The 14,301-nt window shown below is 41.6% G+C and overlaps 1 protein-coding gene across 3 annotated transcripts in view; it reads right to left on the bottom strand.

The window, feature by feature from the left end:
• cluap1 (clusterin associated protein 1) overlaps positions 1-14,301 on the bottom strand; it is a 31,834-nt gene that overhangs the window by 3,004 nt on the left and 14,529 nt on the right. For 2 of the 3 annotated variants that reach the window (XM_046369065.1, XM_046369066.1), the window contains exons 3-8: positions 8,829-8,940; positions 8,628-8,712; positions 7,999-8,178; positions 6,044-6,139; positions 5,424-5,507; positions 5,190-5,323 (exon numbers count right to left, since the gene is read on the bottom strand). In XM_046369065.1, coding sequence (XP_046225021.1) covers positions 5,190-5,323; positions 5,424-5,507; positions 6,044-6,139; positions 7,999-8,178; positions 8,628-8,712; positions 8,829-8,940 — 691 coding nt within the window. The remainder of the gene's footprint in view (positions 1-5,189; positions 5,324-5,423; positions 5,508-6,043; positions 6,140-7,998; positions 8,179-8,627; positions 8,713-8,828; positions 8,941-14,301) is intronic. The other variant, XM_046369067.1, reaches the window with a different exon arrangement.

Genomic DNA, 14,301 nt, shown 5'->3' with positions numbered 1-14,301 from the left:
CCTGCTAGAATGTGCAAGAGAAAAGAGTTAGGCATGTAGATAAAAACTTGTTTACTGCTTAACTCATGAGCAAAGTTGATTCAATAATCTTTAAAGCATTGTACGCGGTGTTCATTTCTAATGAAAATGAAAAAAATAATAATTATACCGCTTCCCAGGTATTTATGAACAAATATTGAGATACAGCATCAGGACAGTCTTGGGGCAAAAGTTAGCCTCTAGATGATAGTAACTTTAGTGCTGTACTGTAAGGGAAATCATGAGTCTTCAAATTGCGGTCAGCTCTGACCATTTTGTCTGACTTCTCTTTCCAGGCAGTATGGATAGGAATGGAAAGTTCGTTATTCTGGACAGGAAGGTGGCCAACCTGCACTCCGCCGAGCATGACTTACTCTATGGCGCAGAGGCAGAGAATCCATGTCAGATGAGAATCCTCCATCACCTATTGGGGGAGGTTCTTTCTCTCCCAATTATCCAGCACCCCACTGTTCCAGGTGCCTCACTAACTGAGCTTCTAATAGACCTACAACAGAGGAAAGGAGGAATACCAGTACCCGAGGAATCCTGATGACACGTCCCCACTACCCTCAAGACATTCAAATCCTGGGTAGTTTTCGAAACAAGCTGGGTCTGAGTGGAACTGGGTTGTTGTGGAGAGCCGGTGTGAAGGCCGGCGGGTTGCTTCTCAGGTTTTCAACCAATGAGGGGAGAGGGTGGAGGATGGAGGCCAGTGCACAGACCAATGGAGGATCTCGGACTATGACCCGAAGACGACCTCCGACTGTTGGTGCTGTACACAGTCCCAGTCTAGAAAAAGGCTCCGGACTGCAGGGAGGACAAGGAGGGGGCAGAGAGGGCCCAGCAGAAGAAGAGAAAAGCTTCCAAGGGCAGCTTTGAGGACTCTGCCTCCTCCTGGAAGCACCCAATGTGATTGTAAAGAGCAAAGTGGGTGTGGTCAAATAGGCAAGCAAGCACTTGGCCTACCTGTTTAAAGATATTCTCCAGTACTTGTATATTCCGGTACTTGTATATATTTTTTGCCTGTAGTTCTGAAATTAGCACCCACGAGCCAAAAGTGGTCCCCAAAAAGTGTGACCTACGTCACAAATGTGCAGATATGTGCACCACGTCATTTCACTCTCTTGCTGCTGTGTGTATGTCTTGCTAGCTGCCACTCAAATGGCGAGGGGCTGAAGCTTGTTGGCTGAAACTCAAATTGCTAGGTGGCTGGCCTACATGGGGGTAAATCTAGGGAAAATGGCATCACTCAGTCTCCAGAAAACAGTCACTTTCAAACTAAGGATTTCATGACATCCGTTACACTCACCCCCCTTTTGACCTTCCTCCCTTTTCCGCAGCAACCAGTAATCCGGGTCAACAGCATCAATGTAACAGTATAATTTTAAACCGTCCCCTCGCCCATACCCGGGCGCGAACCAGGGACCTTCTGCACACATCAACAACAGTCACCAACGAAGCATCGTTACCCATTGCTCCACAAAAGCCGCGGCCCTTGCAGAGCAAGGGGAACTACTACTTCAAGGTCACGGAGCAAGTGACGTAACCGATTGAAACGCTATTTAGCGCACACCGCTAACTAAGCTAGCCGTCTCACATCCGTTACACATGTATGAACTACACATTGACACATCCAGCCCAAACCGGGAGGTTTAAAAAATACTTCCTGGTCACCAAAGTACCGGAACATGTCTTTAAGATGCACTACAACAGCATCCAGGGATTCTCCAGTTAAACCGCTCATCTGATGTATATTACCTTACATAAAACAACTGAAATGTATTTGTTGCAACTTTGCCAAGTGTGTGCTGTCCTTTTTTACTCAATTATTAGATTGTTTCTTGGGTTCTACAACCCTGCTATAATTGTTTTGATTTTGATTGTGAGAACAGAGTTGAGCACATTCCATCTATATCTATGATGTTTTGGTCACATCAAATGTCAGAGCATAATTTTTTTTTTAAACACCTTAATCAATGTGCTATCATACTTCTTGCTGTCTGGATTTTCCTTCTACAATGTCTTTAAAACACCCACAACTGTAGAAATCAACTTTTTCGAGTTGAAAGATGATGGCAAGAGCTTACCCATGATTTTGCACAATGATTTAAGTCAATAAGTAATCGTTTTAGCCCAAGTATGATATATTTGGCCTTTGTAGCGACAAATCCGAACTGATATGACACACACATACTTTTCGGGCATACGTTTTGTTTCAGGGCTGGGTTTTATTTGAATGTTACCACCCACCAGTATGGCATTGTTTATGAAATCAGAAACAGCTGCAAATGAGATGAGACAAATAGCCTTGTGGCCACCTGAGCCGTGGGGCAAATTAAAATATTATTTTGCACCTCCACAAGTGTCTATCCAGATAATGAAAAAGCACCCGCAAAATACAATTTAAGGAACTTATAGTTAGTTACATGTCATGTGTGGTGTGCATGATCATGAGCAAAGTCAATGTAGTCTATCATTTCACTTCCCCTGCGAGAACCATGAGCCGGGGCTGACTTGGCGTTGCTGTACTGCAACCTGCCAGCAGCCTATCTACCAAAAGTTGCATCATGTTTATTATAAAATGTAGGGGAAAAAACGTATAGCAGCCATCTTTCAATAGTTATCCATGTTACCGGAGCGTCATCGTAATTGTTCGAACTATTTTTTTAAAAACCTTTGGAGATAACCAGGGAATTTTCTGGATCAAAATGGGACGTAAGTGGTGCGGGCGCCGACTGAAATTTTAGAAGCCTTCCTGTTGGCCGCAGTGACAAAATGTTGCTGCAATTCTACACATCTTGCCATGGAGCTGAGAAAAATGTGCAGTTTTAAAGCAAATTTCAAGCAATTCTACACATTTGCCATGGTTTATGCGATCTTAGCAGTGTTTCCGCTGCAGTCATTTATCTGTGGCGCTGCGCAACAGCAAAGATATTGTCGCCATTCCCCCAAAATATCGAACATGAAAAAATTATTCTGCCGAGGAGCACTTTGAAGATGCTCGAACAGTCCACATTTAATTTCCCGCTGCAAACAAAACATGTAATGAATAGAAAAATCTGACAACCCCATAGTAGAATGGTTGATCTATTTACCCATTTGGCTTGTTGTTGTGTGTTCTATACAAGATAAATATTTATATCAATACACATTCAAGTTACAATTGCCTTAGGGAGGGAAACATGCATTCATATAAGCAGTCAAAGCACAACAACTCTTGCAATCGCGAAAACAGCCGTTTTAATGATCTTTGTTTTTTTTAAAGGGGGGAGGTCCCAGTTTTCCCATTCTTACTTGATTTATTTATCTTCCTAAATATGCGCGAACTGCACCATTTTAAACCCGGAGTTTTTAGCAGCAGCATGGTTAAGCACATTGCCTTAGCTGCCATTTGTTGTGAATGCATAGGGGAGAGTGGGGCTAAATGGACGACATTTTTGGGGACATAACATTTATCAAATAGATGCTAACTAGTTAAAATATCCTATTTGGGATCTCGCTAATGATTAGCCCAATAGGGACGCATGCTTGGGATGTAACGATTCACCGATAATCATCGGTCCCCGACTCAAATGTTTACATGTATCAGTCCGCTGGCCCAAACTGATACAAATGTAGCATGCGTCGGTCAGAAAATCGATTCAAAACATCACAGTGACAACTGATGCGCCTTCTCCTTTAGTGTCAAACTGCATGTAACCGTGTTGATTCATTGATCTACAAGTCATTTTGCTTGCCGAATCACCCCGGGCAATATCAATAGCCCAGTCAAACCGCGCACTATTCTCAGCTTCACGAGGTAGGCAACCTGTTCCTGATCTTGCGCGGCACCTTCAGCATTCAAACGCTAAAAGGCTTGCGTGATATTAGGCTTCATTGGTTGAGTGACAACCTATGTCATTTCTAGGTTATTGTTATCTATGCGCAGTTGAAAATGGTGTTTTACAAGAATGAAAGTAAACTACCGGAGACATCTGGCTATACATTATTTTAATTGTTCAGGTTCACCATCCGCAATAGTTTTGGTAGTTCTGCTTTAAATAATCAGTGTACTGTATATGGTCATTTTTAGATATACAGGGTAAAGTTGATCATCTTATAATGAGGACATAAATCACTTTGCGAGGTGCAATGCAAGACCGAAGATAGTAAAAACCTCAAAACGGTGAAAACCATTTGATTTTGAGATGGGGGTGAAATTCAAAATTGTGCTATACATTCATTGCCCATGTCATAACTAATTTGTAAACGATAAATATTGATACATTACTAGCGCAAACACTTAATCTGCAAAAATGACAAGTTAATTAGTGGGTGATGGTGATTTCAGAACCAAATGGGGGGGACAAAAAAAAAATGGTAGTGGGGGTGGTAGATGCCTAGTTTCCCTTATGGCTCTCCTCAAGTGCCTACATAGGTCACTACAGAGACCCTGGTTCGAATCCAGGCTGTATCACACCCGGCCGTGATTGGGGTCCCATAGGGCGGCGCACAATTGGCCCAGCATCGTCCGCGTTTGGCCGGTCTAGGCCGCCATTGCAGAAAATAATTTGTTCTTCACTGACTTGCCTAGTTAAATAAAGGTTAAATAAAAAAAATAGTACATACGCCATAAACACACACACACATCATCTCAGATCCAGCTCATCAGCAGATTTTTAATTTAGAAAGTTCATGTTTATGTAACAAATCTTAGTGCATCGAATCATATCAAACTTTTCTCGAATCAAACCGAATTATTTCAAACTAAAACGTATCGTATCGGAGCCCATGTATCTACATACGTATCAAAACATCTTGAAAGGGAAAGATGCACATCCCTAGTAAATGAACATAGGCAACACAATGTTTCAGCCTATTTATTTATAGCCACTATGCTGCGTCAGTTGGGCTACAGGTTATAATGCTCAGTGCTAATAGCATACCTGATCATAGGGACCATGCATATAGCCTATGTTAAAATATGTTAAATTAACTTCATGGTCCAATATGTTAAAATAATTTGACCAATATGTTATTGGGCTCATAATTGTATTTTCAGTCATTTTGGAGTACAATGTCCTTTTAAAAAGTCACCAGAAGAGAGCTTCTCAGTCCTTCTAAATATATATATATAATATATATATTTTTTTTTAAACACATAATTGCCACAGAAGTTTCTCCTAACTCACCGTACACTCTGTAGAGTCTGGAGTCTCTTCTGATTCCTCTCCAGCTCCTGTTTCTTCTTCTCCATTTTGGATTCCAGGCTGGTCTCATCTGAGGACACGTTGTTCAGCATGTCTTTGGTTTTATCCACGCTTTCCTGGACCAGAGCAAGACATTAGCTAGAGTGCTTGCTATTGAGAGTGAATGCTGGTGGAACAGACATATGAGCCGTGTATGTATCTCAAGACAACACACACCAAAACTTCCTTGATGGCTGCTCTGAGGGCCTTCTCTGTCTCATTGATCTCCAAGGGTCTGGAGATGGCAGCAGTTCTCATCTCCTATAATGAAAAAAGAGACAGGATTAACTTGATAAGGTTCAACTCTCAAAGACAACATGTCATTATAATCTCTCACATAGATTCTGGTGAGGAATTGCATAGACATTCTTCCCCAAGGTTTGTGGGGTTCATACTTCTAAGTAACCAGTGTGTGCCTGTCTGCAGCGTTCCAATGTCTTCTCAAATCAAGTGCCGTGTCAAATATTTTAAATGATACAGATGTAATAATAATAATAAATAATAATAATAAATGCCATTTAGCAGACGCTTTTATCCAAAGCGACTTACAGTCATGTGTGCATACATTCTACGTATGGGTGGTCCCGGGGATCGAACCCACTACCCTGGCGTTACAAGCGCCATGCTCTACCAACTGAGCTACACAGGACCACAATGTCTTTGGTAACATCTCCACATATTAGGGGGGCTGTCAAACAGTCACCCACAGTCCCAGACATGCAGTCAAAATGTCTGATTGCTTTCCCCAGCCGTGGTGTGTTTCTGAGCCTGTGTGTGTGTGTGTTTGTTTCCTTCACCCTCAGGTCCACCTCCTTCCCCAGCAGGTCGTAAAGCGACGCTCCTTTAGACGTGATCTCCGAGGCCAGCTGTCTCGCTGCCTTCAGGTCTGCAATCTGGATCACAGACAAGAGAAGGAGAATTCAGAGGGAAAAGCCTGGAAAAGTACATTTGAAAACACTAACACGTAATACAGAAAATAACATTGCTTGACGATAAGAGTTGTTTTCCTTTCCTTTTTTTGTGTGCAATTTTCATGGTGGTGTCACCAGCCACATCATCAATAACTAAATATATTGTAATAGTGGGGAAGAACACCAGGGCCCAGATTCACAAAACACTTCTTTACGCAAAAAAACATAAGTAAAAGGAAAAAAAGTTCATAAGATAGTTCGTAAGTGTAATTCATCAACAATATCTTAAGATTTTATGATTTTCTTATGAACTTTTCAAACATCTTCTGACGAATGTTTGTTGCAAGGCAACCATTTTAGCTATCTAGCTAGCAATCATGTTAGCATATTTCGTACTGAAATTACTGTTCTAAAACATGTTCTTGGGTTTAAAATAATCAATAATGAAACTTTCAGATGAAGTCTGTGAGTGAATTAAACACGTTCAATTGCTTTCATGAGCTTTTTCTCTCACTGCCCTGAGTTTAAGACACGGGTTCAGCCATCTTAGAATTAACAACATTTCCATGAACTTTATTTTCAATAATCAAATTTCTTCTTAACTTTTTGCTTCAGGAGAACATAAGCAGCGCAATAACATTTCCAATAATCTTTTTGAGGAAAAGCAACTTAGCTTAACATTCTTCTTAAGTCTATAGTTAAGGGAAAAAAATGGCAGTTGAGACATTTTTTCTCAAGAAGGTTTTGTGAATCTTGGCCCAGTACTTAAGGGCTGTTGACTGTGACTTCTATGTCACCAGTAGTTATAGATTTGTTCAAGTACTGATTACAGCCTGAATGTTATGGAGCACTGCATCTGTGTGCCTCATGCAATGTATCATTCTGCAACATAAGCATAAAGCGCCAAGTAAGTGTGTGGATATCCAACCCTTGTCATATGATGAAGCTGTAAAGTCTCAAAGTAACACTTTGCTTGTTTGCAATGTATGCAAACAAAGTCCAGGCCAATGTTTTTCACTAGGACTTTGTAGATTTACACTATTGTGGCTAAATTTCTACATGGATTTATTTCCAATAATATTTCTTCATGCAATTCATCCTTTACGCACTATTTAACAAGAGTTGGTGCTTATGTTTGTACACATTGTGGGTGGATATACATCTGATGCATATGCTAAAGGTGACGCCCGGCAACGTTCTCTAGCGGGTACTTATAGGCTGAAAGCCAGGCGGTTTAGTGTTAAAAAGCCATAGTGTACCCTTACAAAAACGCCGTAACCGAGGCACTTTCAAGGGTATATGACTGCGGTAGATATACTTTAACTTCAATGCCCGGCCCTAGCGGTCATAATAAGACCATTATTTTGCATTGTGAATTGACGTGAAATTTTATGACTTTATCTTACCGTTTTAATCAAAAAACAAAAAATCTGTTTAAACCTTAAGCAAAATTGTTCATTTGTCACATCTGTGGTCGAACCCCCAACAGGTCTGAACTGTCTTCACAGACAGGGCTGGGATTATCTCCTTGTCTGTGGGGCTGAATATATTACAATACCAATAACCCTGTAACACCAACAGAGAAACCCCATGCAGTCTTTGCTATGTAAGGGGTCCCCTGCTAATATTAACCTAGTCATATCTATGGGCTAAACAGAATCTTTCAGCAGAACCTTAGAAACCTACAGTACCGGTCAACCATTTTGGACCTCCTCTCCATTTCTACAACAATTTCTTGCAGATCTTTTCTCATTTGGTAGATTTTTTTTGTTTCATAGAAGGTACATGGAGCTAGCATATTTGGAGTTGGCAACATGTACATGTTACAGTGTCATTCTCACCTTGGAACCCAAGTCAAACTTGAATTTGCTATTGTCCTCCTCCACTTTGTCCCCTGAGGCCATCTCCTTGGTCTTCATGGCACTGTACAGCACTGAGGTGATCTTCAACATCTCTTTCACAGCGTAGCCATCAGCCTGGTACAGACGCTTTGTGTTCACCTTGATGTGAGCCTTTGTTGCCTGGAATCAGGTGAAAACACGTTTTGAGTTCCCCTCTTAAAAACCTGTTCGACCTCGTAAACTACACATTCCCTTATTTTCTAAAGACGATAGCGCTTAAAATTAAAGTGGCCTTGTAGAACAGTTACTACAAAATAATAAGATATACGATAGACAAATATGGGAGGTCTCAAAATAAGCAAAATATTGACAAACAGACAAATAAATTAAACAAACGGAGTGGCTGTGAATCCAACTTCTCTGGACCCCTCTTCCCGACAGCTAAAGGTCCCTAAGCGTCGGTGCATATACTTGACACACGGTCTCTGCTCTACTGTACCCTGGCGAATGGTGCCCAATTAACAAAGTAAGACCAAGGCTGACGGGACTTTAGCTCTGGGGAAAAGGGATCCAGGGAGGCGAGATGCGGGCGCAGCCTCTGCTTTACACAAATGACAATGCATCTTTACCATAAATTGGGCCACTGCCTTTACGAAGAAAATCCTGTCTGTCTCCGTGTCCACGTCACTCGGTATGTCCATTTGCGGTTCATATCTGTAGGAACGACAGAACCGTGCGATACAATAACAATCATTGCAGCAGTGGGCTGTATCGTGTGCTTTTGTCAGAAGACTAGCCACTGCATTTGTCAGACTTCACCTATTTATCACCTTTTCACAAGCCAAATGAGAATTTCTGCCACCAGGGCAAAGTTAGGGGTCCTGAAGTTCTCCATGGATATCAAGCGAGGATAGCCCAGAGCCCGCATCATTTCTGTGAAATCTGTCAAGAGATGGTTATTTGCATTATAATGAGATCCACTAACTACTTTCTGCTGGCTGATACACAATAAGTTGGAAACCAGTAGAAAAAGGTAACTAGTGTCATGATGACTGGACCAATAGTTTTTTTAACCTATCTGCTACCATAAATAGCAAGAAAGCTAGATTACTTTGGCAGATAGCCACCCTGTATTGCAAACCTTAGGAGAAACATCTTTTCATCACGTAGCTAACGTTACCTAATGTTAGAGTATCACAGTATGAGTCATAATACCCATAAAACCTAGTGTTCAAACACGGAAATGGTTCCAATAGTCCCCCCCATAAAATGTTTCCCTTGGGGGATTTCACAACCACTTCAAATAAGGTCTGTGTTGTGTAGGCTTACCCTAATGTGATATTTTGATAACCATGTAAATCTTTCTCTGACAAGGTGAATTTTATCAAAACATTTGCCTCAATTTACCCTATTTAAAAAAAAGTGGCTAGTCTATACATTCCTGTCGCAAACGTCATGTCACAAACATGGGCCATGACGATCTTGACAAGACTGCAAATGTCTCTGAATCTCTGGATTAACCATCTTGTGTTACTGAAATCTGTTTAAAAAATGGACAATTATGTGAACTGTGTTAGGTAGTTTAAGTTTACACAATAATTGTTATCTAGCTAGCTCATGGTTGCTAGCTAGATAGCAAAATTTACCTGGCTAGATGGCTACACTAGATAGTCATTAAAACAAGTTGATCATTCTTTGGCTTTTATAAACCATCAGTCTAGCTTGCTAGTTAACAAACTAGCTAACTTCGATGGTAAAGAGGTATTCCTGATAATGTTTGTTTGTGTCTATGGGTGAGTACTTCAGGTACTACTTGACCTGTTTTTGGCATAATTGGTCAAGCTCATTACATTTGGTTGGGAATCATTGATGGACAGCAATATTCAAACCTCGTCTCTGATTTTCAAACAAATTTAAGTCTCGACCACTCAGGAACACTCAACACTTCTTGGAAAGCCATGCTGGTGTGTCTTTGGCATTCAAATTTGTGTAATTCTTGTGTGAAAAATAAAACTATCCCAGGGCTAGGTTCAGAAGACTGAAGGGTTTCCTTTAAATTTTTACCTGGGCATTGCTCCTTTCATATTTATTTCGATCCTGACAAACTCCCCAGTCCCTACTGATGACAAGCATACCCATAACATGATTCTGCCAACACAATTCTTGAAAAAAAAGAGAAGGTTTGATTTGATTGGATTTGACCCAACCCTGTAGTTTTTAAATTTAGGCCAGAAAGTATATTTATTTGCTGTGTTGTCTTGCAGTATTACTTAACAGCCTTGTTGTAAACAGAATGGATGATTTGGGGTGGATTTTCTAAAAACAGCCTTCTTTCTTTTCACTTTGTGGAAAAAAAAGTTAAAAGGGGTGCAGACTTTAGGCACATTTGTGTTCAGATTACTTGTATTTTGCTAAATTTGTACCTTGTAAACTGTACACACGCCAACGTCTGCCCAGCGTCCACTCAAATCTTGTTCCACTGTAATCAATAGTGAGCGTAAATTCAATCACTCACATCGATATTGTATGGAAATCGATGGAGCTGGGACAATTCGCTGTCGCTACATGTGCCTTTTGTGCTCTTCTAAAAGACAAACCTCAAAGAACTAAGGTATGATACAAATACGGTGCATTCGAAAAGTATTCAGACCCCTTGACTTCTTCCACATTTTGTTAGGTTAAATTTCATGTGTTCCTCATCAATCTACACACAATACTCCACAATGACAAAGTGAAAATGGTTTTCTAATTTATTTTGCAAATGTATTAAATTTAAAAACAGACAACTTATTTAAATAAGTCAAGTATTCAGACCCTGTGCTATGAGACTCAAAATTGAGCTCAGGTGAATCGTGTTTCCATTGATCATCCCTAAGATGTATATCCAACTTGATTAGAATCCACCTGTGATAAATTCAATTGATTGGACATGATTTGGAAAGGCACATAACAGTCTATATAAAAGATCCAACAGTTGACAGTGCATGTCCGAGAAAGAAAAAGGTTCAAGGAATTGTCCGTAGAGCGCCGAGACAGGATTGTGTCGAGGCACAGATCTGGGGAAGGGTACCAAAAAAAGGTCTCCAAGAAAACAGTGGCCTCCAACATTCTTAAATGGAAGAAGTTTGGAACCACCAAGACTTTTCCTAGAGCTGGCCGCCCAGCCAAACTGAGCCATTGGGGAGAAGGGCCTTGGTCAGGGAGGTGACCAAGAAGCTGATGGTCACTCTGACAGAGCTCCAGAGTTCCTCTGTGAAGATGGAAAAACCTTCCAGAAGGACAACCATCTCTGCAGCACTCCACTAATCAGGTCTGTATGGTAGAGTGGCCAGACGGAAGCCACTCCTCAGTAAGACACATGACAGCCAGCTTGGAGCTTGCCAAAAGGCACCTAAAGGACTCAGACCATGAAAAACAATATTATCTGGTCTGATGAAACTAAAATTGAACTCTTTCGCATAAATGCCAAGTGTCACATCTGGAAGAAACCTGGCACCATCCCTACGGTCTAGAATGGTGGTGGCAGCATCATGCTGTGGGGATGTTTTGCAGCAGCACGGACTGGGAGACTAGTCAGGATTGAGGGAAAGACGAACAGAGCAAAGTAGAGAGAGATCCTTGATGAAAACCTGCTCCAGAGCGCTAAGAACCTCAGATTGGGACGAAGGTTCACATTCCAACAGGCAACAACCCTAAGCACACAGCCAAGAAAACACAGGAGTAGCTTCTGGAAAAGTCACAAAAACCATCAAGCGCTTTGATGAAACTGGCTCTCGTAAGGACCGCCACAGGAAAGGAAGACCCAGAGGTAACTCTGTTGTAGAGGATAAATTCATTAGAGTTAAATAAACTTCAGATTGCAGCCCAAATAAACTCAGCAAAAAAAAAGAAATGTCCCTTTTTCAGGACCCTGTCTTTGAAAGACAATTTGAAAAATCCATATAACTTCACACATCTTCATTGTGTAAACACAGTTTCCCATGCTTGTTCAATGAACCATAAACAATTAATGAACATGCATCTATGGTACGGTCACAGACGGTAGGCAATTAAGGTCACATTTATGAAAACTTAAGACACTAAAGAGGCCTTTCTCCTGACTCTGAAAAACACCAAAAGAAAGATGCCCAGGGTCCCTGCTAATCTGCGTGAACGTTCCTTAGACATGATAAATATAAAATAAATAAATAAATAAATATATGCCATTTAGCGGACGCTTTTATCCAAAGCGACTTACAGTCATGTGTGCATACATTCTACGTATGGGTGGTCCCGGGAATCGAACCCACTACCCTGGCGTTACAAGCGCCATGCTCTACCAACTGAGCTACAGAAGGACCACATGCTGCAAGGAGGCATGCATGAGGAGTGTAGATGTGGCCAGGGCAAAATATTGCAATGTCCGTACTGTGAGACACCTAAGACAGCGCTACAGGGAGACAGGACGGACAGCTGATCGTCCTCGTTACACGTGGTCTGCCACTGCAACACCTGCACAGGATCGGTACATCCGAACATCACAGCTGTGGGACAGGTATTGGATGGCAACAACAACTACCCAAATTACACCAGGAATGCACAATCCCTCCATCAGTGCTCAGACTGTCCACAATAGGCTGGACTGAAGGTTTGTAGGCAGGCCCTCACCAGACATCAACAACGTCACCTATGGGCACAAACCCACCTCCACTGGACCAGACAGGACTGGCAAAAGGTGCTCTTCACTGACAAGTCGCGGGTTTTGTTTCACCAGGGGTAATGGTCAGATTCGCGTTTATTGTCAAAGGAATGAGCGTTACACCGAGGCCTGTACTCTGGAGCGGGATGGATTTGGAGGTGGAGGGTCCGTCATAGTCTGGGGCAGTGTGTCACAGCATCATCGGACTGAGCTTGTTGTCATTGCAGGCAATCTAAACGCTGTGCGTTACAGGGAAGACATCCTCCTCCCTCATGTGGTACCCTTCCTGCAGGCTCATCCTGACATGACCCTTCAGCATGACAATGCCATCAGCCATACTGCTCATTCTGTGTGTGATTTCCTGCAAGACAGGAATGTCAGTGTTCTGCAATGGAAAGCGAAGAGCCCGGAACTCAATCCCATTGAGCACGTCTGGGACCTGTTGGATCGGAGGGTGAGGGCTCGGGCCAATCCCCCAAGAAATGTCCGGGAACTTGCAGTTGCCTTGGTGGAAGAGTGGGGTAACATCTCACAGCAAGAACTGTCAAATCTGGTGCAGTCCATGAGGAGGAGATGCACTGCAGTAGTTAATTCAACCTGGTGGCCACACCAGATACTGACTTACTTTTGATTTTGACCACCCTTTGTTCAGGGACACATTATTCCATGTCTGTTATTCTCTGCCCCCCATAACAAAACGTGTAGAATTGTAGGAAACAAGCTTTGAACCTGCAGAATGTTCGCTCAGCCAACAAGAGGGGTGTGAACAGTTTGTCATGAACAGTGCTTGTGCCAATAGAAATAGACATGGCAAGGGCGCAAGATGTTCCCCAATGCTGGAAGGGGGCTTGAATGAAAAAGTTTGGGAACCCCTGTTCTATAGAGCTCGCCATCTTGTCGTCTTAAAAAACAGAAATTAGCAGTGGTGTAAAGTACTTAAGTAAAAATAATTTAAAGTAGTACTTAAGTAGTTTTTTGGGGTCTCTTTACTATTAACATTTTTGACAACTTTTACTTTTCTTTAGGAATTAAGTAAGTGTACTTTTTATTCCAGACATTTTCCCTGACACCCAAATGTACTCGTTACCTTTTGAATTTGTGTGTGTATGTGTATGTGTATGTGTATGTGTATGTATATATATATATATATATATATATATATATATTTCACCTTTATTTAACCAGGTTACCAGTTGAGAACAAGTTCTCATTTACAACTGTACCTTGGCCAAGATGAAGCAAAGCAGTGCGACAAAAACAATAACACAGAGTTACACATAAACAAACGTACAGTCAATAACACAATAGAAACATCTATGTACAGTGTGGGCAAATGTAGAAGAGTAGGGAGGTAAGGCAATAAAGAGGCCATGGAGGCGAAATAATTACAATTTAGCATTAACACTGGAGTGATAAATGTGCAGATGATGATATGCAAGTAGAGATACTGGGGTGCAAAAGAGCCAGAGGATAAGTAACAATATTAATGCTTAGCAGGACAGGAAAATGATCTAATTCACACACTTATCAAGAGATCATTCCAGGTCATCCCTACGGCCTCTGATCTGGTGGACTCACTAAACCAGTGGTGGCCAAACTTTTTGGCTCAGGGGCCAAAAATCGGG

The sequence above is a fragment of the Oncorhynchus gorbuscha genome, linkage group LG11 (genome assembly GCF_021184085.1).
Source record: "Oncorhynchus gorbuscha isolate QuinsamMale2020 ecotype Even-year linkage group LG11, OgorEven_v1.0, whole genome shotgun sequence".
Classification (NCBI taxonomy): domain Eukaryota; kingdom Metazoa; phylum Chordata; class Actinopteri; order Salmoniformes; family Salmonidae; genus Oncorhynchus; species Oncorhynchus gorbuscha.
Note: the sequence above shows the minus strand (reverse complement) of the source record. Positions and strands in the feature narration are given on the sequence as shown.